This window comes from Choristoneura fumiferana, chromosome 17 (assembly GCF_025370935.1).
Source record: "Choristoneura fumiferana chromosome 17, NRCan_CFum_1, whole genome shotgun sequence".
NCBI classification, from domain to species: domain Eukaryota; kingdom Metazoa; phylum Arthropoda; class Insecta; order Lepidoptera; family Tortricidae; genus Choristoneura; species Choristoneura fumiferana.
The window spans coordinates 15,359,341-15,382,761 of record NC_133488.1 but is presented as its reverse complement, the minus strand read 5'-3'; the positions used below and the strand labels follow the sequence as shown (position 1 = coordinate 15,382,761).

The 23,421-nt window shown below is 35.2% G+C and overlaps 3 protein-coding genes across 3 annotated transcripts in view; all 3 read left to right on the top strand.

Annotated features, from left to right (window-relative positions):
• LOC141437248 (glutathione hydrolase 1 proenzyme-like) overlaps positions 1 to 23,017 on the top strand; it is a gene marked incomplete at its 3' end in the record, with an annotated part of 66,994 nt that extends 43,977 nt beyond the window's left edge. The window contains 1 exon segment of the mRNA XM_074100501.1: positions 22,814 to 23,017. Coding sequence (XP_073956602.1) covers positions 22,814 to 23,017 — 204 coding nt within the window.
• LOC141437105 (uncharacterized) lies at positions 2,481 to 6,533 on the top strand. The gene has a single exon (XM_074100329.1). It carries the CDS (start codon positions 2,481 to 2,483, stop codon positions 4,215 to 4,217), a length of 1,737 nt encoding a protein of 578 aa, XP_073956430.1. The 3' UTR covers positions 4,218 to 6,533.
• LOC141437249 (uncharacterized) lies at positions 16,094 to 18,741 on the top strand. Its single transcript, XM_074100503.1, has one exon. It carries the CDS (start codon positions 16,278 to 16,280, stop codon positions 18,117 to 18,119), a length of 1,842 nt encoding a protein of 613 aa, XP_073956604.1. The 5' UTR covers positions 16,094 to 16,277; the 3' UTR covers positions 18,120 to 18,741.
• Positions 23,018 to 23,421: the final 404 nt, after the last annotated feature.

Here is a 23,421-nt window from a genome sequence, read left to right as displayed (position 1 = left end):
TTTGTCAGTAACTAACATGTTCAGTTTGGAACTGTATTTTCATGGTTATGGTTATTAATACCTTAGTCTATAGCCATGTTGCATCAAATTTTATTTTTATTTTGTGTTTTGAGAATTAGTGACATGTTAAGTTTTGGAAAAATAACCAAGGCCGATATAATAGAAGATGCAATAGAGATCTGTATCGTAAATATACTTTCATCTAAAAGTCAACTTGGATCAGACTTAGCTATTATCAACAATGATGTAGTAAAAAATCGTTTAGTTCAGAAGATTCATGATACCCTCAACGTAAAACTTTACATAAAAGATTACAATGTGTCTGTGAACTCATCACCAAGTACATACATCATTCAAATGCAAGATATTTTCAATTTAAAATACTTAATCGACAACCTTGATAAAGATTGGTATCGTAAGCCGGATGCTCTATACATAATAATAATATTAAGTAATACCTGTGAAGATGATTTCAGAACAATATTTAAAATACTATGGGAGTATCACATAGTACATGCTCTTGTTATTATCAACGACAATCGACAATCGACGAATAATGATATCAATGATGCTTCAGTTTATTCTTATTACCCATATGCAGAAGGCAGATGTGGCCGAGATCACGAGAACACGGTTAAAATTTGTGAATGCAAAAATTCTAAAATGCTGGATGTCGTTAAAATATTACGTGACTTTGATAAACCGGTTCTGAAAAATTGCACAATGCAAGTCGGTACTCACTTTAACGCTCCTTTAGTTATAAATGATACCACTGCAACGAGTAAATTTACGATTGGTATTGAAAGACTTTTATTAGAGATGCTGCTTCAAACGGAACATGTTTCTTGGAATTACACATTTTCACCTCCTGGTCTTGGCTTTGGTCATATACTTGATAACTTCACAGTGACTGGAAAATTAAGGGAACTGTATGAAAATGAAATAGATTTGGTGTTTGGTGGATTTATACTAAGTAATAGACGATCCATTTTCTTTGATTTTATATGTACGCATTTAGCATTTCAAGATAGTTTCATTGCTGTCGTCCGCAACGCTGGTAAAGAGGAAAAATGGAAATCCTTTTCATTGTGTTTGATCACACGGTATGGTTATTAATACTGTTTGTTCTATTGTTTTGTGCGGTGTTACTTTCCGATTACAGTAACTCTGCGACAAGTCAAAAGAAAGTTAGTGACGCTTCTGAGCTCCTTAATCTTTTTGGAAGTTTGACTCAAAACAAAAATTTGCATCTTAGAAGTAACATTTTTCGAAACTTGATAATTGTTCATTGGCTTTGGTTTATTTTCTTGCTAAATTGTTTCTACCAAAGTAGGCTGACAAGCTTCGCCACATATCGGTCATATAAGCCTCAGATAAACGAGTTCTCGTTTTTACGCAATCATAATTACACCAATTCTAACTAAAGATGTATTGTTGTATTTCAAACATTCTGGTAAAATATCTGTTTTGAATAAAGATATATCTGAAATTGACAATTGCGGTGAAATTCAAGATTGCTTAATGGACATAGAGATGAGTAATACTAAGTACACAGTTATGCCGCATTTTCTTACGCTTTGGTGGGGATCCATATATCCGAAGGAAAAACATCGCGTGCATATAATGAAAGAGATTTTTTTCAATACACTTTATGGTATATTTTTTAAAAAAGGTTTTCCAATGTTGCGAAAATTCGATGAAAAATGTTGCGGATAGTTGAATCGGGTTTTTTACAATGTTTTGAAAAATTTCATAGAATTCATCTCAGTACAAATACACACGAAGGTGTGAAAGGGCATTTGAAAAAAGCTTCTTGAAATTGGAAGACTTAATTGTACCATTTTACATTCTCTTTCTTGGAGCACTTTTATCATTTTTAATCTTTATTGTTGAGATAACTCGCCAGCATAATGCTACTTAATATCCTTTTTTACTTCCTAGTTTTTTATGGAATACAAATCATGCTGTTGCTATAAGCATTAATAGCAAGCATTCTTTGCTGTACGATATTTAGGTAACTGCAAGAACGAAAAAGACGTACTTTATTTGTTTTTCAGGGGAGTGGATGAGTTGCAATACTTAACTGAAACACAAATACAAAAAACTTGATAAAATATAACCACAAATCGCACTATTTCAGCTATTTACATTTTATATAAGATAATTAATCCACTTCGTGACGGTAATACATTACATGCTACGAAAGATTTCGAGGGTTGATAAATAGTTGTAAATAATGTAACGAGTACAGAACGGTTATTAGGTGATTTGTCTTTTACTGTATTCTATTCATTTATGGGCTTAATTATTCACCTAAACAAGGAAGTGTAAACTGTGATTGTTAGCTTAAAGTATTTTTTGATAGTTAACGTTCAACAGCTTTCTCCGCCATGTTTGGTAAACTAGTTATTTCTTGTTTTCTAATTCAAGTCGTATTAAGTGTTGAAAAACTAACTGCTTTTGATCTACCAGACGATGCAATGGAGATATGTATTGTGAATATACTTTCATCTAGAAGCCAACTTGGATCTGATTTAGCCATTATCAACAATGATTTAGTGACCAATAATTTAATTCGGAAGATTCATAACACATCCAACGTCAAGCTATATGTGAAAGACGATACAGTGGCCGAGAACATATCACCCACTTCGTACATTATCCTTGTGCAAGACTTACATCAACTAAAAGATTCGATTCACAACCTCTACCGAGATTGGTATCGTAAACCAAATGCTTTATATATCATACTAATAAGAGAAATTGGTCAAGATGATTTTTTCAATATATTCAGAATATTATGGAAACGTAATATAACAAATATTCTTGTTATAATAAACGAAAGAGATGATGAGGCTTCCATTTATTCTTACTATCCATATGCAAAAGGTGGCTGTGGCCGAGATTATAATAATACTATTAAGCTTTGTGAATGCAAAAATGTCAGAGAGTTTGATGTTTTCAAACTTTTACAAGAGTATGATAAACCTGATTTGAAATACTGCACATTACAAGTCGGTACTCACATTAGTGCTCCCTTCGTTTTAACTGACCAAGTCACAGTGAACAAATTTGCACTTGGAATTGAAAGGCTTTTAATTGAATTGCTGCTTGATATGGAAAATATATCTTGGAATTACACAATTTTTCCTGACATTCTTGATTCCGGACATATATTTGACAATTTTACAGTAAGTGGACAATTAGGAAAACTACATGAAGGCGAGGTGGATTTACTGTTTGGAGGGTTCTTGGTAACCGATAGACGTTTGTTATTCTTTGATTGTATAAGTAATCACTTGGCACTTCAAGATAATTTCATTACCGTAGTACCCAAAGTTGGGTTATTGGAAAAATGGAAAATAGTTTATATAATGTTTAATCCCATTGTTTGGTCTTTAATATTATTGTCATTGGTTTTCTGTGCGATAACTCTTTCCAATTTCAGTAAATTAATTTCAATCCAACATGTTTCTTTTAATAATTCTGCGTTTTTTATACTTTTTGGTAACGCTACTCAAAACCAAAGACTAAAACTTCGAAAGAACAATATTTTCCAGAACTTGATAGTTATACATTGGCTTTGGTTCATTTTCTTAGTAGGCTGTTTTTACCAAACAAAATTAACAAGTTACGCTACATTTCGGCCGTACAAGCCGCAGATAAATGAATACTCTTGTCTACAAAACCGCAACTTTACACCAGTTTTAACCAAAAACATAATGTTGTTTTTCAATCACACTGGCAAAATATCCTTGATAAACAAACATCCTTCGGATATTAAAAATTGCGGGAAAACTAATGATTGCCTGGTAATGGTTGCAAATAGCAAGAATAAATACACAGTTATGCCGCATTTACGAACCCTTTGGTGGGTAGCAAAGAATCCGGAGCAAAAGAAACGCATTCATATAATGCATGAGAATTTTTACAATGTACTTTATGGTTTATTTTTCAAAAAAGGATTTCCACTACTACGTGGCTTTACTATGAAAATGTTGCGGATAGTAGAATCGGGTTTCTTACAAGGCTTCAAAGGATTTCATCGGGTTCATCGTAGTACAAATCCTGGTTATGGTGTAAAGAGATCATTCGAAATAAGCTCTCTCAAATTAAAAGATCTGGCATTGCCATTTAATATTCTAATATCTGGTTGTATTTTATCACTTTTAATATTCATTGTTGAGACCACGCACAAAAATTTGTATCGTGTTTAAGAAGTAATTCGAATTTTGGCGTTTACATTAGACCGAATTCAAAAAAATAGTATATAAGGTTTTTTTCTACTTATATGAACGCTTTTTTTGTCATAAAAACAACGCATTAATTAAACGGGGACCCTAAATCGCACAGTACTTACCCATATATGGTGGAGCACCGAAATATGTTGTTATTAGTCTAAGATAAGGTAATTTTATTATAAGTTCGAAAAATTGTAATTACCTACCTATAATGAAAGTCAAACGTGAATGTTTTCCCATTTTTGGACAACATTAATATTCTAAATATTTGTTTAAGATTGTTTGGCATGTTGACCTTTGAATGAAAAATTTCCAGTGTCGCTTTACCAGCTTTTCCATCTTCTGTCCATAGTTCAGCAAATCTCATAAGTAAAATTTTAAGGGCATTCCCTTAGATGAATGATTGGTCTCGCGCGCTCGCTCGACTAGATACCGCCGGCGTACTTGTCAAATGCGGCAACAAATAGTACGCCGAATTCGACGTACCCGAGCCCGAGGCGAGTCAGTCGCCTTGCAAACTGTGCGTAAGGTGCATGTACCGAATTTTTGTTAAATTTTGGTCATAAACCGAGGTAAAATGCCAGTTTTCGCAGTGAAACTGTTTAAAAATAATACTACAAGAAATAAGAAGGACACTGGGATCACATACCGTCAGTAAATATCGTATAATTTCGAAATTACAAAATAAAATAACATGAACCCTAAACGCCATTCTGTGTTGCCGCGTACACAAGAATCAAATTCCCCGTGGTTGAGATTTTAATAAATTGAATTTTATTGTTATCATCATTAAATGATGATAAATTTTAAAAACTTATTTTATTTAAGTATCTAACACAATTATTATATATACATAACCTAGTTCTATATTATTTAATGTTTATCTTTGTGATATATACACTGAAGGTGTATAAATTGTTAACCGACACTATTTAATTAAGGAGTGAATGTGTCTTAAAATTAAAAATGTTTTTCGTCTTCCCAGTCAAAAAGCCCGATCAGCTGATTTACTTAGGTATTACGGGAAAGGAAAAAAATTTTTTTTCGTATTTCTACCCATTTTCCTGAAATGTTAACTTTTTACCCGACTGCCCGAAGGAGGGAGGGAGGTTAAGTATGTATGTCCATGAATTTTTTAGAAATAATTTGTAAATATTGAATGTCCTTAAATATATATATTTTTTAATTAAAAGTGAGGCCTGATCATTGATATACCTACATCATACCTACCATTTTTTAAAGAAGAAACCTACGCCTAACCTATACACAAACATATTAATACATTCACTCTTAATTACTTCTCAATTTCTAAGTATTTCCCAAGATACATTTTGTAACCAGTAACTTTATAGACCACAGAATAATTTATTTTCCCAATAATTCGGGTAACAGTGGAGCAGCTGGCAACACAATTCATCACGCACACTAGCATCCTTGCAAATTGTCTTACACCGTTCTTACGCACACTACAATATTGAGTTGCCGCATTCACGGACCTTTTGTTTTTAGGTAGCGTGGTATCTAGTCGAGCGAGCGCGCGAGACCAATCATTCATCTAAGGGCATTCCCTTCAAACTTTGAGATTGCTGGCTTGGCGGAAGCTAGAAACACTTTTTTAATTTTCTAGTTTCCTAGGTCAACATGGATAGTTTCTCTAAATTCACAAAGGCGCTGGAATACATTTTGTTTTAGTTTTAGGCTTTTTATTAATATTTTTAATTTATGTAAGTATTTTAAGTCTAAGATATATTTACTTATGTACAGTCAAGTGTAATAATATGAACTTATTCAAAGTTTCAAAAATAAGTACCACACTTTTATTCCAACGCAATAAAGCCGTAGTAACATATTATTGAGTGTTTCGAATAGATGCTTATTTTTGCACTTGACTACATAGTTTTAATTTAAAATTAGTATGTAATAAAATCAAATTAGATATTTAAGTAAAGTGTAGTTTTACTTTCCTGGTTTTCCTGGGACTGTATGAAACATGAAATGTCAAGCTATTTAGCAAAACATTGAAAAATATGTACTTCTGTCATTTAAATTCTCAATATTATAGCTTCATTGTAAGTTTTATATACCTACTTACTACCATCATGAATATTTTCAAAATTTTCATATCAATGGTTTAGATTTTAGAAGGGAGGGGGGAGGACGCTCGATTTTGATGAAAATCTGTACTTTAAAATTGAATATTCCGCAAATAGATTACTGAATCGAAAAATCGTCTTCACAACCTCGCAATAAAAGATCTATCCAACGACCCCACACTATAGGGTTAGACGAGTAAAAAATACCCCCCTTTACGTCTATGGCAGGTACCTAGAGGTTTTGTTTTCAATTTTGTTTAACCATTTTATTGGCATTATAGATAAGTAGTCTCTGAGAAAAGCTGCGGACGGAGAGTTAGACAGACAGACATGGCGAAACTATAAGGGTTCCATTTTGCTATTTTGGCTACGGAACTCTAAAAACCCTATTTGATTACTCCCTCGGGCTCATTCAAATCCCTTAAATATGGATTCGACATCAAAAATAAAGATATTTAACCTCTACATATCAAATTTCATAGAAATCGTTTGAGCCGTTATTTATTTTAAAAGTAAATATATAAGAATTGCTAGTTTAAGTGTATGAAATTGTACACAAAATAATACTAGCAAAAGAAACAATATAAACGCAATTTTAGACGACCGGATAGCTAAGTGGTTAAAGAACCTAACTACGATACTACGAAGTTATTCCATGACCATGATATTTAATACTATTATTTATTAAAATTATCACTTTAGTAAGTAAAAGTTTATGAAAAGTAAATGTTGAGTAAAAGTTTATTCAGAAACTAGCTGTCGCCCGCGACTCCGTCCGCGTAGTATGAAAAATAGTTAGCGTCCTATTCTCAGACTTACCAAACATACTTACACAAAAAAAAATCTTGAAATTCGGTCCAGCCGTTTCGGATTCGAATGAGTTTGGTTACAAACACTGTGACACGACTATTTTATATAGGGCATAGGGTCAGTCCAGGATAGATGCCCCACTTTTTGAAATGGCTTTGTAACTCAATAATTCCTCATTTAACGCCTATGATAACTATGATCCATAATCTATTATTTTACTGTACTTGTTACGATATTATGTCTAAGTCATGTCTAGTGTCTAGTCGATTTTGTGTAAATCGTACTTTTTTGGACCCCTTATAAATGGGATAGGTGCCTATATACCGTGGGGGATAGACGACTCGGCGCAAAAATGGGTCAGAGGATAGATGCCCTTTAAAATCAAACATCGCATGCTTATTAATAAGCGGTCTTAACTCAAAAATCGTGAATTTTGGCAAATCGAGTTTAAAGTTTAAGTAATTAGCACTTCTCGTTTCCGTTGAATTATTTGGTAGGATTTAATTTTGTTTACTATGTTTTTTATAATTCCTAACGTTGTATATAATGTCTACTTGCAATTTTTTCTTATAAACCAATTTGTTTTTATATATTTAATAATATTGCTAAGGTTTAAAAAAAACATTGCATTCATATATCACTTTATTACAAAATGTAGCGAAATAATAAAAATAATAAATGATGCAAGTCTTAATACAACACCAAGTATTCAAGGATTATTTTTAATAAAACGAGGCAATCCGAATTACATCACTTCATTTTGCGTTTGATTTTTGTGCTAAAAAGAAGTAAATCCAAATATGCTTTTATTTGCTTAAAAGTTATTCAAAATACTCATGTTTTCCTTCTTGCAATAACGATCTATCTTCAAATGGCTCACGAAAGCCAACTTCTTGCTCGCAAGTAAGTCGGAACATGACTGAAGTTAGCTGCTTTAGCACCAAATGAAATTTGCAATTTTGTTAAAAGTAAAACGCACCAAGTCGTGCTATCTCTTTATAATACCCGATTTAGGCTGGTTTAAGAAAAAGAGCCGATAGTGCTCTCAGATATAAGCCGTTTTAGTACAATAACTAATTTTTCGCCAATTTTGAGTTAGGCCCGTTTATTACTAAGCATGCGACATGTTAAATTAAGTTATCAGTCTTTTATTTTCAAATAATTAGAACTATTATTATTTTTTTAGCCTATAACTGTGTCCCTCTGCTGGGCAAAGGCCTCTCCTCTTGACTTCCACAACTCTATCCAGAGCTAATTAGAACTATTTTTTTATAGTTTCAAACATATGAGAAACTACACTAAATAATAAATAAAACAGTTATGAATGTAATTGTTTTTGGTCTTTTTTGGGAAAACGTCGTCTTAGTGTCCTAGGCGATATTTTGCACGTTTTAGCCAGTTTGTTGACTGACTCCTTTTTCTCCCTTCTTAATTTCCTCGATGGCTGCTTACATGCTTTCTTCAGACCAGTCGATGTTATGCGGGACAACGCTCTATTTTCTCTTATATTATTTACGAGGCATTTTGCCTCTATTATCATCATCATACAGCCGTAGGACGTCCACTGTTAGGCATAGGCCCATAGAGTTCCAGTTGTTATCGTCGGAAGCGGCCTGCATCCAGCGCCGCCCCTCTGCAACAAAATATTATGTGAAACAAGTTGAGAATAGATGCTCTTAGGGGCTTCTATCCCCGATCAAAAACGGGGCAACTATACTTTGCGCAGAGGACAAAGAGGCAGATAAATGAGTAAACTTCTTTGACAATAATGTAGATTTAATAAAGAACTGGTATTACAGAGGTTTTTACGTAAAATTAGCGTTAAATTCTATTTAAATCGATGCAGGCGTGCGCTCAACGTGCCCTTCTCTCGGTCAGTGCGTACGAACAAAAAAAAACGATTGTCATCGCGCTGCTCTCGCGCGAACACACTGCCCCCGCTTGAAGGTAGATCTTCAAGCCTCTTCTTCAGGATCAGGGGTTGTTGGAAGTGGGCATATCCTATGAAAAGCCCTTTTGACTATTCCATTGGCGGTGTTTATCTCTGCAACTCTGCTAATTCCATCTGGGCCAGGGAATAGTTGGCTGACGCGACCCAGGCGCCAACGTAGCGGTGGCAAGTTGTCCTCCTTTAGTACGACCATATCTCCAACTGCTAGGCCTTGCTGATGAGTGCGCCATTTAGTCCTGTGTTGAAGCTCAGCGATATATTCTTTGCGCCATCGCTCCCAGAAATGCTGCCTCAACTGCTCGATCATCTGGTATCGATTTGGTCTTTTCATATCCATAGGTAAGGATGGCACTGATATAAGAGGCCGCCCAATAAGGAAATGCCCAGGGGTCAAGGGAGAGTTATCAGTAGGTTCAGCTGATAGAGGAGATAGAGGACGAGAATTAAGGATCGCTTCTACCTGGGAAAATAACGTCGCCAGCTCCTCAAACGTTAGAGAGGCATTACTTGCTACGCGTTTAAGATGTGTTTTAGCAGATTTAATGCCAGCTTCCCAGATACCACCGAAATGCGGCGAATATGCAGGGCTGAACATGAACTTAATCCCCTCACCGCTTGCATAATCAGAAACTGATTGCTGGCTAGCTCGTACAACTCTACCCAACTCATTGTTTGCGCCCACAAAATTAGTTCCATTGTCACAGTAAATGATTTGAGGTTTACCTCGCCGAGACACAAATCTACGCAGGCACAGTAAAAATGAATCAGTAGACATTGAGCTTACTGTCTCCAAATGAATAGCCTTAGTCTGCAAGCAAATGAAAAGGGCCAAAAAACATTTGGTTATTTTATTGCCTCGACCTATTTTACTTGAAATCATAAACGGCCCGGCAAAGTCGACACCACAGCAGTAGAACGCAAAACTTGGATTGACTCTTACAGCAGGCAGGTCCGCCATTTTAGGCTGGATTGAGGATCCGCGAACTCGTGCGCAAGTAACACATTTTTTCACAGTGGAGCGTGCAAGCGTCCTGCCCCCGATGGGCCAGAACTCTTCGCGTACAGTATATAAGGTCATTTGAGGTCCAGCATGAAGTAAACGCAAGTGTGTGTACCTCATTAGTGACTTTGTAAAACTATGTTTCGAATCTAAAATCATCGGGTGTTTCTTATCATAAGCAAAATTTGAATTTTTTATGCGACCACCTACTCTAAGAATGGTTTTAGAATCCAAAAATGGATCCCACTGCAATAGTTTTGATTTATAATGTAACCGTTCACCCTTAGAAATGGATAAGATTTCTTTCGAAAATGATTCTAGTTGGCTCTGCCTAACTAAAAGCGATAACGAATTATTTAATTCGTCCGCGTCTAAACAACCTGTTATTTTAACAGAATTTAATTTAGAATTATTTATAAACCTAAGAACATACGCATAGACGCGTTTTAAACGTTGAAAATTGGAATGTTTATCAAATTCCACGATCAGGCTACGAGGTCTGTCAACCGCAGCAGTGGAAAATACTTTTAATTCCGGTAAATCATTTATCGCGACTGACGACTGACACGGCCACTCAGACGGTTCTTTTTTGAGGAAAGAAGGGCCTGCCCACCAAAGGGTGGACCGCTGGAGTTGCTGCGGTTCAACACCCCTGGATGCCAGATCAGCAGGATTCTGATCAGTAGGTACATGCATCCAAGTAAAGTCACTAGAAAGTTCGTGAATTTCGTTTACTCGATTTCCTACAAAGGATTTTAAATTACGAGTTTGTGTTTTTATCCATCCTAAAACTATAGTTGCATCGGTCCAAATAGTCTTGCTTAGTAAATTGCAAGGAATGGCGTCAGTAACCTTTGCGCACAATCTAGCACCTAGTAAAGCACCGCACAATTCAAGGCGCGGTATTGTTATTGTTTTAATCGGCGCGACTCGAGCCTTAGCGCACAGCAGCTGTACATTTATATTGCCATAACTATCTACACACCGTAGGTATACACACGCAGCGTAAGCTCGCTGCGATGCATCGACAAAACAATGCAATTGAATATCTTTACATGAACCAATTAAGGCCCGTCTAGGTATGTGAATAGACGATAGCTGAGAAATACCTACTATCAAATTTGTCCATTCACTTAAATAACTCGAGGGAATGGGCTCGTCCCAATCTAATTTATCGGTCCATAGTTTTTGTAACAATATTTTAGCCTTAATTACGCAAGCCGATAAGATACCTAACGGGTCGAAAATTTGACACGTCATGGACGTAACTGTTCTCTTAGTAAATTTATCTTTAATATCTATATTCGTGGAGAAAAATAACATGTCAGTTGTAGGGGCCCAATTCAACCCTAAAACACTGGATTGTTTACTCCAGTCCAGATTATCGGATAAAGTTAAATTATTTTTGAAAATAGCGGGACAATTGGTTCGGAACTTGCGTAACGGGAATTTAGCCGAGTTTAATACCTCAACCACGTTATTATAGACGTATTTAAGTTCTTCTATAGTATCTGAACCTGTATTCAAATCGTCCATATAAAAATCCCTTTTAATGACATTTGCGATAGTCTCGTCCTTACATTCTTGAGCTAACTGCAAAAGACACCTGGTACTTAAAAACGGGGCAGAAGCCATCCCATACGTTACCGTGTGAAGTTGCAAAATTTTAATAGGCTGATCTGTCTTTTCTCTCCACAAAATCATTTGCCAATTCCGTTGGGAATTATCAATTTCTATTTGCCTATACATTTTTTCTATGTCTCCCGTCAGAACGAATTTATGTATACGAAATCTTAAAAGAATCGAAAAAAGGTCGCTTTGGACTACTGGGCCTACCAACTGAAGGTCATTTAATGACTTTCCAGAAGACGTTTTGGCCGAAGCGTCGAACACCACCCTCAACTTAGTGGTTTCACTTTTTTCTCTTATAACTGCATGGTGGGGAGTATAGTATCCAAATACCGGACGTTCCACTTCCGACAAATGACCTAACATTTTATACTCATTAATAAATTGCGAATATTTTTGTTTGATAACTAAATCTTTCTTTAGCTTCCTTTCTAAGTTTAAGAATCTACATTTAGCACTATAAAATGAATCGCCTAGGGCGATCTCTGGACGTTCCCTAAACGGCATTTTTACTGAAAACCTACCATCAGGTAATCTACTAGTGTTTTCTATGAAGTGAGTTTCACACAATGTTTCTTCGAGGGAAAACGAATTAGTTTTTATTGGTAGTTCTTCTAACTCCCAAAAACGGTTTAATGAGTCATTAATATTCGACTGACTAAACTTACAAGTTATTTTTTCTTGAAACTGCCCATTACTGATCGGTCCAGATACCAACCAGCCAAGTGTTGAATCTTGCAAAGTAGGATTATTTATACCTAATTTAATTTGTTTCGTTCCTATTATCTCCCAAAATACATCTGCACCCAAGAGTAAGTCGATTTTGGAGGGAAGATAAAATTTTGGATCTGCAAGCTCGATATTAGTAGGTAAATTTAAACTTCTTAAGTCCACCTCCTTACTAGGTAAGGTCCCAGTAATTTGTGGTACGACTAGACACGACATACTTAGACTGAACGATCGTAATTTCGAATTTAATTTTAAATAACATTTCTCTGAAATATCAAAACTAATATCGTTTATACCTGACACACTAACGGTAATAGGCTGGGCAAGAAGATTCAGCGATCTTTTGAATTTACTCGTTATGAACGATGATTGGCTCCCTGTGTCTAATAGGGCCCGAGCAGTGCAGGTCGTGTTAGTCCGCGGATTGTTTACATCAACAAGCGCCGTGCACAATAACACCTGTTTCGCTCCCAGCACTGAGAGCGACACAGGTGTAACTTGAACGTTTTCTATGTTTTTGTGCAGCAAAGTGTTGTGTTTATCTCGGCAGATACGACAGCATCCCTTTAAACGGCACTGAGTATCGTTATGACCACCTTGAAGACAATTAATACATAATTTAAATTTGTTTACTACAATGTGTCGATCATCGAGACTCATACCTATAAACTTTTCACACTGATAAACACGATGGTTTTCTGCACAAATAAAACAAGTAAATCTTTTTATTTTATTTCCACTTGCTGTCACAAACGATTTAGAATAAGTTTGAGGTTTAAAATTAGGCTTAGATTCAGTTTTATCGGATTTATTACCTTGTGTCGTTTCCAAAATATTAGCACGACTACGTAAAAATTTGAAAAACTCCTCTAAAGTAGGTAATTCAGTCAGAGTATTCTTTAACTCTTCCCACTTTCTACTAGTTGTGACGTCTAACTTTGCCGACACCATAAATATTATTAAAACATCCCAATCATTTGTAGGTAACTTTAATGTACTAAGAGCCCTTAAATTCTTCGATACAACATCAATAAGGTATCGTAACGCCTTATGCGATTCTCGGGTGATAGGTTCAATGCTGAACAATGCCTTCAGATGGTTATTTATCAGAATGTTCTTATTATTATAACGCTCACATAATAAATCCCACGCGACCTTGTAATTCGGCGAGGTAAATTCAATCGATTTAATTACTACACTAGCACTACCTTCTAAAGCAGATCTGAGGTAGTGGAATTTATTTATATTTGGGATTGATTCATTAGAGTGGATGAGCGAATCGAAGGTATCCCGAAATTCCAGCCACTTGACATAATTTCCATCAAAATTAGGCAGTTTTATAGTAGGTAACTTTACTGCGTTGAACGCATTAGAGCAAGAGGCGGTGGAATGACTACAGTGGGATCCTTCTTCGCCCCCATCCTTTCCTCGTTCGCTATTTAGTTGAAATGGAACCGATTCAATCAACTCCTGCGCAGTGCTCAAAAGAGTATAAAAACTAGTCTCAATGAGATCTCGTTCTTCAATTTGCTCGTCTATGTTTGAACATAGCAACTCAATATTAGACTGCAAAGCATCAAATTCCGTCAATAAAGATTGAAATCTATTCAGTCGCAACGAAACATCCTTTATTTGCACACTACTTAAGTTAGTAGATTCAATTTGACCTAAGGCGTTTAAATAGTCTTTAAATTTAGTTAAACGTCCCTTTACAGAGCTGCGCTTTCTTAAATACTCTTTAAGTTCACGCTCCCTCCCAGCGGCGAGCGATTCGCTATCAGACATTTTGTAGGCACAAACAATGAATTAGATAAGTAAATAAAGTTATAAATGTGCAATCAAACCTGTTTCCGGTATGCGGTGACGGTATTACGATTATAACACGGCCGGCCGCCGCCGCCGCACTCAACTCACCAGCAGGCGGGATACAAGTGCAGGTTCAGATCCCCGCGAAACAATTTCAGTCTTGACTAAGTATTAGTATGTTTCTGAAATAATCGGCAAAACCCGTTATAGTAACAAATATATATTTTTATTTTTTATTTCTTAGGCGGGTAAGAATTATTGCATGTAGCAAAAGAAGACAGTATGTATTTACCAAGAGAGAATGTAGGCTGGGTGAAAAGTAGGTTCAATGCTTATAATAAAATTGAAGCATGAATGCGGAAAGAAATAGGCAAGTAAGTATAATTTAATAATGAAAATGAATGTTGAGCGCAAACAAAATAGGCGAAGTATTTATTTCTTTAAATAAAGTAGGTAGGTACCTATTCAGTAAAGGTATTTAGTTAGGTTTTATTACGTACGTTATTTAGGTACGTAGTGAATATATAATGTAGCTCATAAGCTTAGAAGGAAGATACGCATAAGCAAGATACCTAACTCTGCGTCCGAGACTACAACTAGGCTATTCACACAAATAAAAGGGGATGGGAAAAGATAAAGAATGGGCTTGTACTTCCTTTGTTTTCTCCTTGTTCTTCACTTTCACCGATTTTCACTTCACAGGATTGTCTCAAGATAGACCTCCGGAATCGCTAGCGAATTAGTCCGTAGGCTCTGTTGCAAGGCTGCTGATGTGACCACAGTTCCGTTACTCGACCGCTGTCACGGATAAGGTCGGCCGACGCAAACTGCAGTTTCGGTGTCCTGTCACGGTCGCCACTTTGTCAAAGAGGCAGATAAATGAGTAAACTTCTTTGACAATAATGTAGATTTAATAAAGAACTGGTATTACAGAGGCTTTTACGTAAAATTAGCGTAAAATTGTATTTAAATCGATGCAGGCGCGTGCGCTCAACGTGCCCTTCTCTCGGTCAGTGCGTACGAACAAAAAAAACGATTGTCATCGCGCTGCTCTCGCGCGAACAGATGCCCTTACCGGTAAAAATTAAGTAACAATAAAATCACGATAAAACCTATTAATCCATGTAGCCTAACTTTCAGTGCAACCAAATCAATTTATGAAAGACAGATATTATTAGCGAGTCAAAAGTTGTACGAAAACAAATACGTTTACGAATATAAATTTCACGCTTTCCGTGGTCTCGCCTTGGAAGGTTTTGGCACTCACAGACGAAACGCGTACGCTCTTGCTTATGATCGCAGTGGCACCGAGGTTTACGGGTAAGGATGCTTGCTGTTACGTAGCGAAATTTGAGTCCCACAGTTTTGCTACTAGCCGAAATAAAAATCGAGGCATCTATCCCACTGGGGCATCTATCCTGGAATTACCCTAGTACAGATTACAGTTACATACATTACAATTACATTTCACGAGTATAATTTTCTGATTTTTATAAACAGGTAACTTTATGGATTAAACTTATATTACAGTATAATAAGAAACAGGAGCGATCATTTTTGTCATAAAATAAAACTATATAAAAATTTTAATCACTTTAAATTAACTTGTTCAGCCGTAGGACAACTATTTTCTACTAGAAATTTGTTGTAATCCTTGTCATTAAATCAGGAAAGGATGGAATTAACTATTATATGAATACTATTTGCCGTTTCTTCCGCGCCAGGTTCAACGATGGATTTGTTCATAAACGTAATAAGAGGTACAACTTAATTAATAAATTTAAACTCAAGTTAAAACAATTTCGTCTTTCAAAGTGTAGATATCAATATTTATGGGCACATACGGATCCCTAAAATATATACTCATAACAGAATGAAAAATACTACAAGTATGTATGACACAGTAATTACATCGGTCATTAACAAACTACCACTAATGCGCTATTACAATATGAATAATAATTGCTATTGTAATTGTCCCTGTTGACAGTTAACACTTTACAGTAGCACTGTCAGCCATGCTTCATAAGACAACTCTTTTTTATTTGACAAGCAACATTTTTACCATCGTGCTTGGTGTTGAGAAAATATCTTCCGTTGGTATACAAGAAGATGGCATGGAGATGTGTATTGTTAATATGCTTTCATACAAAAGTCAACTGGGTTCTGACTTGGCCATTATTAACAATGATGTAGTAACTAATCGATTAATTCAGAAGATGCATGACACTTTCAACGTCAAGCTCTACGTAAAAGACTATAATGTGTCTGTGAGCACGTCACCTAGTACGTATATAATTCATGTGCAAGATTTATTTCAACTCGAAAATTTAATTGACAATCTCGATAGAGATTGGCATCGTAAACCTGAAGCCCTTTTCATCATTATACTGAAAAATATCAGCGAAGATCATTTTAGAAGAATGTTTAAAATGTTATGGGAATATCACATAATACATGTTCTTACCGTCGTTGACATTTCAGGTAAGAATAGCGATAATGCTTCAGTTTATTCTTATTTTCCATACGCAGAAGGCGGATGTGGACGAGATTATAACAACACGATTAAGATTTGTGAATGCAAACATGTAATGGAGTTAGATATCATCGCAACGTTACATAAACGTGACAAGCCTGTTTTGAAGAACTGCACCATTCAAATCGGCACTCGTAAGAATCCTCCTTTGTCTATACCTGATCAAGATGCAACAAGTGAATATACAGTTGGAATAGAAAGACTATTACTAGAATTGCTGCTGCAAAGGGAAAATATATCGTGGCACTATGTTTTTCTATCTGAAGATCTCGAATCTGGACATGTACATGATAACTTTACAATAAATGGCATGTTAGAAAAACTGTACGAAAACGAAATCGATGTGCTATTCGGTGGATTCATAGTAAACAATAAACGTTCAATATTCTTTGATTTGTTATGCAATCATTTAGCATTTCAAGATAATTTCATCACCATTGTCCCTAACGCTGGGCAAATGGAGAAATGGAAAATGCTTTATATAATGTTTGATCTCGCGGTTTGGTTATTTTTACTTTTGGTAATTTTGATCTGCACAGTGATTCTTTCAGATTTCGGAAATTCAGCTACAATGCAGAAATTAATAATTAATAATTCAGAGCTTTTTAATCTTATAGGAAGTGCGACACAAAATCAGACATTACATCTTAGAGATAAGAAATTCAAAAATTTAATTATTGTACACTGGCTTTGGTTTATTTTTTTGGTGAATTGTTTCTACAGCACGCGGTTAACGAGCTATTCAACGTATCGCTCATACAAACCACAAATAAACGATTACGAATCTTTGTATAGTTATAATTTTACACCTTGTTTAACCAAAGATATTATGCTATTTTTCAATGATTCTGGTAAAATATCCGAGATACATGAAGGTGTTTTGAAAATTGATATCTGCAGGAAAGTCGAAGATTGCTTGATGGACGTTGCAGAAAACAACACCAAGTATTCGTCAATGCCGCATTTTCGTACACTTTGGTGGATAGCTAAACATCCAAAAGAAAAGAAACGAATTCATATTATGAAAGCTAATCTTTTCAAAACAATGTACAGTTTCCTTTTCAAACGAGGTTTCCCGCTGCTGCATGAGTTCAATACAAAAATGTTGCGAATAGTTGAATCGGGTTTTTTGCAAGGTTTTAAACGATTCCATCGAATTGATGGGGAATCATACAGTATTTCAGTGTCATTGGAAATTACTTTTCTGCGACTAGAAGATTTAACTGTACCGTTTAGTCTGCTAATTTCTGGTGAAATTGTATCCCTTTTGGTATTCGTTCTTGAAATTAATCAGAAACAAATGTATAAATTAAACATATGCTAATCATGCAGACCTTGGTTTTTCGTTTAAGCTCTGTGTTCATTTTTATTTATTATCTACTTAGGTACGATTTTTATATATGTCTTACACGATTTAACAAATTTACCCACTAGTAGAGTATCGTATTAGCAATTAAAAATGTGAGTTAAATTGTCATACAGTTTTTTTTAACACCATGTATATTTATTTCCATAAGTGTGTGACCTGTGCTGTAGTATTAGGTTTTAATAGTACGAGTATTATGTAGGTATGTATGTAAACTCACCGGGTTCAGCTGAAAACCAGCGCTGCAGCTCTGGTTACAGGGCTACGGCTCATGCTCAGCTGAGTCCTTTTGGCATCACACTACAGTGCAACGTTTTTAATTTTTCTCTCTTATATTTATGTTTTTATTGTGTTTTTTTTATGTCAATAAATACTTATGTTTAGGTGACTTGTAACTGGAAAAAGTATTAAGATTGTTTTTTTTGGAATCTTTTTGTATTTTTTATTTCAATTCCAAATTTTTACTTTTACGGTCATCCCGTAAAACCGAAATTGAAAATACAAACTGAAATACAGATGCACAGAAAAAACAGAAAAATAAGACCACACTGGGAATCGAACCCAGGTCCTCGGTAATCCGTACCGCGTGCTATACCGCTACACCACTGATGGTCCACCAGGACCTGGGTTCGATTCCCAGTGATGGTCTTATTTTTCTGTTTTTTCTGTGCATCTGTATTTCAGTTTGTATTTTCAATTTTGGAAAAAGTATGTTTTGATAAAAATTTTGATTAAACTTAATTTTTTACTTTGTATTTTTTATTTCAACTCCAAATTTTATTATGTCCAATTTTTATTTTTGTGTTGTTGCCAAAACCAATCTTAATTTGATTGCTTAATAGCGACATCTCTTGTCCGGGTGAGGGGTTAAAGTTCCAATGGAGTGTTGAAAGTTTCTCGATGAGGGTTAAAACATAGATGTCGCTACATAACATAATCTGTTGCATTACAATTTGACAATAATTCAAGCACGGTTTAGGGTCCTAAATGAACCATGACAAATAGTGTTATTTATGTACTTCTTTTAGCTTCATTTAATAGTAAATAGATATTTTATTATTAAAATCTGATATTTCACTTCTTTTGTATTAACTTGTAACATAGTAATTTAATAATTTAATTTGTAAAAATACATTGGAAATACTCGTACCTATACATTTCGGACTTAACGATAAATGACAACTGTTTAAGGCCGGGTGCGCATCATGTGATTAAAGTTCTGTCTTTGTCACTCTTTGCTATTATAAGCAGGACAGGAACATTTCAAACTGTCAATTTGCTTAAGAGTGTAGACCTGCTTTATAAATGCCTTTATGACGAGACACTGCAGGGGTCAAATGAGGGTCATTACTTAAATTTTTATTATTTAATTCAGTTAATAACATTTTTGGAATCTGATTTCTGAAAACGCATCACAAAGCCTATTTCTCGAAATGGTTTTCGATTTATTATAATATAATAACATACTATATATTATGTAATAATATACTATATAATAACATAGTATGTTGTCAAAAATTGGGACATCCTAATTGTTTATGAAAATCAAAAATACTATTTGAAAGCATCCTATAAGTGGTTTGACGTCATCGGCACTTTTTGTCCGACCCCTAGTTATAAGAAATAAATTTAAGCTATTAGATTTTTATAATCAATTAATTAAATTCAAAGCACAATTTAGTGAAGAAACATAATGTAACGTAACACCAGACAAGTTTAGTGATGGGACCTAATAGATCTTGAGTTATATCGGTACTTATTAATTGATAAGTAACGAATATTCTTGCAAATTCCGTTTAGCCTTAGTTAAGTGGCAAATAATATTCCAACCTAGAATTTTACTAATAATATTCTCATCAAAATTAGTGTAATAATCTAAAAAATAATGACATTAATTATGATTAAGATTTTCAATTATTAGTTTTATCGACTCAAGTTTCGACACTTTGACTCTCCAGTCTTGTGATATTGACAGCTGTCACCCGCACCATGCTACTATGAAAGTACTGTAATATGTGTATTAGTCTTATTAATTAATAATTTAGAATGAAATATACAATTTTCAGAACAGGGTTTCTATAAATTCGATGACACAATATTACAAATAGTATAGTCAAGCTTTTACCAAGGTGATGAAGTATTTCTCAAATCAAAAATTCAAAACTTTTTGAATACCTAAACTTCAAATAATTGTCTTGTATTGTTTTTCCTTGGATTAAACCTAGAGTTCAATGATTTTATCAATATTAATGTTTAATGTTGAAAGCAGTAGGTACCACAATGATGTCAAATAAAATTGTACACTATATTTTTTCTCTTAGTTATGTATGACTACTGTTATAAGTATTGGTATTTAATATGATGGACAAATAATTTGTATACTCGTACCTACTTTCAAAATACCAGCTAACTAGTGTTTAGTTTTGTGCTACGAGTACTGTCTACAATAGTCAATTGAGTTCAAAAATGTAGTAAAAGTGTAATAGATAAATTAGTTTTTGAAATATAAAGTATTATAATTGACTTTGGTCGTTTTATTTGGCTATGTTCATTCATACTGATAAAAATTACCTACATTTAAAATAAAAAGATAATTGCTTTATTCTTCTATACAATACATACCTCGTATGATAGAGGATTAAATAAATAAAAAAATCACCAAGTGTGAGTCGGACTCGCGAACCAAGGGTTCCGTACAAATTATAAATAACTTAAAAATCATCAATATCTGGCAAAAATATAATTATATAGATAGATACATAAAACATATTAAACACCCAAGACCCGAGAACAAACATTCGTATTTATCATACAAATATCTGCCCCGACGCGGGAATCGAACCCGGGACCTCAAGCTTCGTAGTCAGATTCTCTAACCACTAGGCCATCTGGTCGTCGAATGGGAATAGGTAGCTAGCGAATGAACTTTACATTCTATCTCCTTCTACTAGAATAATAAAATTTAATATGAGCTTTTCATGGTAGTCATAGTATTTGGTGTCATAGTTCATGTTGTATCTCACTGCGTAGGTAACTGACAATTTAATTAAAACATCCATAGTTTCGTATTTTTTTAATACGTTAAAATGTTCTTCAACAACTTTAGTTCAAGTGCCCACAAGTTCTCTTGATGCAGTACTGATTCCCAGTGGGGGCACACTTAAAACGTCACCTTTTCACGTACACGCCAGCGCCTCTGGCGACAAAATGATAGCACTAAATTGACAAATGTGTCAAACGTGGACTTGAAAAATTCAGTCTGTCCGCCATCTTTCCGCTGTATGTTGGCTGTCTGGCTTTCGCGGACGATTTTTAAGTTTATCTGTTTTTTGCTGTTTTCTTAAAGTTGTAGGTATTACATTGCTCCACTTGGGTGACCCAAGTGAAGTGACCACCATAAACTCGTTTGCTTTCCGGCCTCGCGATGTAATGCAACTTGCGCAATTTTCTTACAGGTCTAAACTGGGCTTTATAGACGTTAAGCTTGTTGTGTGCGTGCATGTACATGTGTGTGTTATGTCAGATTTAGTTCTTCAGCTTGCTACCAGATAGCGCTTGTTACCATACATGCAAATTTGACCATAGAGTTGCCACTCTTTTTCTATATTGGTACTAATACTCTTTGCTGATTCCTCAACAAGGCTAAAAATATCCTTGGTACTTACATTGACTTCTAATACTAGGGGGCCTCATTCAGCTTTGCTGCCCTGGATTCGAACGTTTCAACCGCCTCAATTTTCACGGTCACATTTTGTCATGAATGGGCTGTAGGTAGAAGTTGGTGATATTTTCGATTATTTTTAGACGTTCTGTACTTCTACTAAAATTCGATGGGTCCTATGTATAAGGACCAGTGTTTTTTTTTTCAATTTTGTGCTTTGTGCGTTATAGGTATCTATAAACCATATATATTTAGATAGTGGATTAAAAAAACACTGTTATTGAATTATTTTTCGAGTTTTCATTGACGTAAAATGGCCAAACTAGATGCAATTTTAACGTAAAAGGGCTAAACGTACGTTTGATACTTTTACGCGGTAAATCTTGGGGCGGTTTTTTTTATCTGTGGGCATTACTGCCATTTAGGTCCTTGTACGTCAAGCGAACGCCGCTACCCCGATGCTACATCGTAATGTAATTATAATTACTTTTTTAAAATTTCTCCAAGTATCTTGGGTAACGTATTTTGTACCAAAGATTTTAAAGTTGAACGCGTATATGAGCCAAAGTACCTACCTCATAGATCTTTTTACTGTCTTTTTGAACACAAGTTTATTTCCCGAAAATTCACGTACATGGGCGTATATACAATAACGTTTAATTAAAAAATATTTTATTAAAATTTATTCATTGTGGTTGAAGGACAGAGTACTATTAGCTAGTGTGCCAAATTTTATAAGTCTCGGATACACTATCGCTGAGGTACGACAGTTTTTGACTTTGAAAGCCCTTCCTGTAAAGTAAGGATTTTACACTTAAGCCCGTATAGGTGGGACCCATCGAATAACCTGGAAAGAGTAGGAATCTTCTACCATGTCAACAAAAATGTGCCCACGAAAATCAAATAAATAAATGCTCGAATAATGCACCGGGGGGGGGGTGCCTCGAGCGAAGTTAGCCAGCCACTGTTAGAACTATTATTATCTTTCCAGAAAACAATACGTAGATCCGTCTACGAACGAATTTTACCTGCCGGGGACGATAGTGAAGCCGAACGAGCCTCTCTGTAACACGCTGCAAATCATCGCTGAGAGGGGGGGTGACGAGCTCTACAATGGAAGCCTGGCCAATGACTTCCTTGACGACCTGAAAAGGGTCGGCAGCATCATCACTGCCGATGATCTCAGGAATTACAAGTAAGTTTTTAGATTTAGACATAAAACAATGAACTGAGGCAGCTATTTTATCAATAGAGTAACAAAAACTGCATTTTAAATAACTAACAACTAGCCTATGGGTTATCATCCCTACTTCCCTACTAATATTATAAATGCGAAAGTAACTCTGTCTGTCTGTCTGTCTGTCTGTCTGTTACGCTTTCACGTCGAAACCACTGAACCGATTTTGATGAAATTTGGTGTATAGGTATTTTGAACCCCAAGGATCAACATAGGATACCTTTTATTCCGGTAGAGGGCGCCACCGCGCGATAACCTAGCTCCGCGCAGACGAAGTCGCGGGCTTAAGCTAGTAGGGTATAATTATAACGTTTGTGTTTTTTTAATCTAAAAAAATACTTTATTTTAATGTTTTTCAATGT

Excerpts from the sequence above, each read along its gene's own strand:
- LOC141437249 (XM_074100503.1), top strand. The coding sequence starts at position 16,278 with ATGCTTCATAAGACAACTCTTTTTTATTTGACAAGCAACATTTTTACC.
- LOC141437105 (XM_074100329.1), top strand. The coding sequence starts at position 2,481 with ATGGAGATATGTATTGTGAATATACTTTCATCTAGAAGCCAACTTGGA.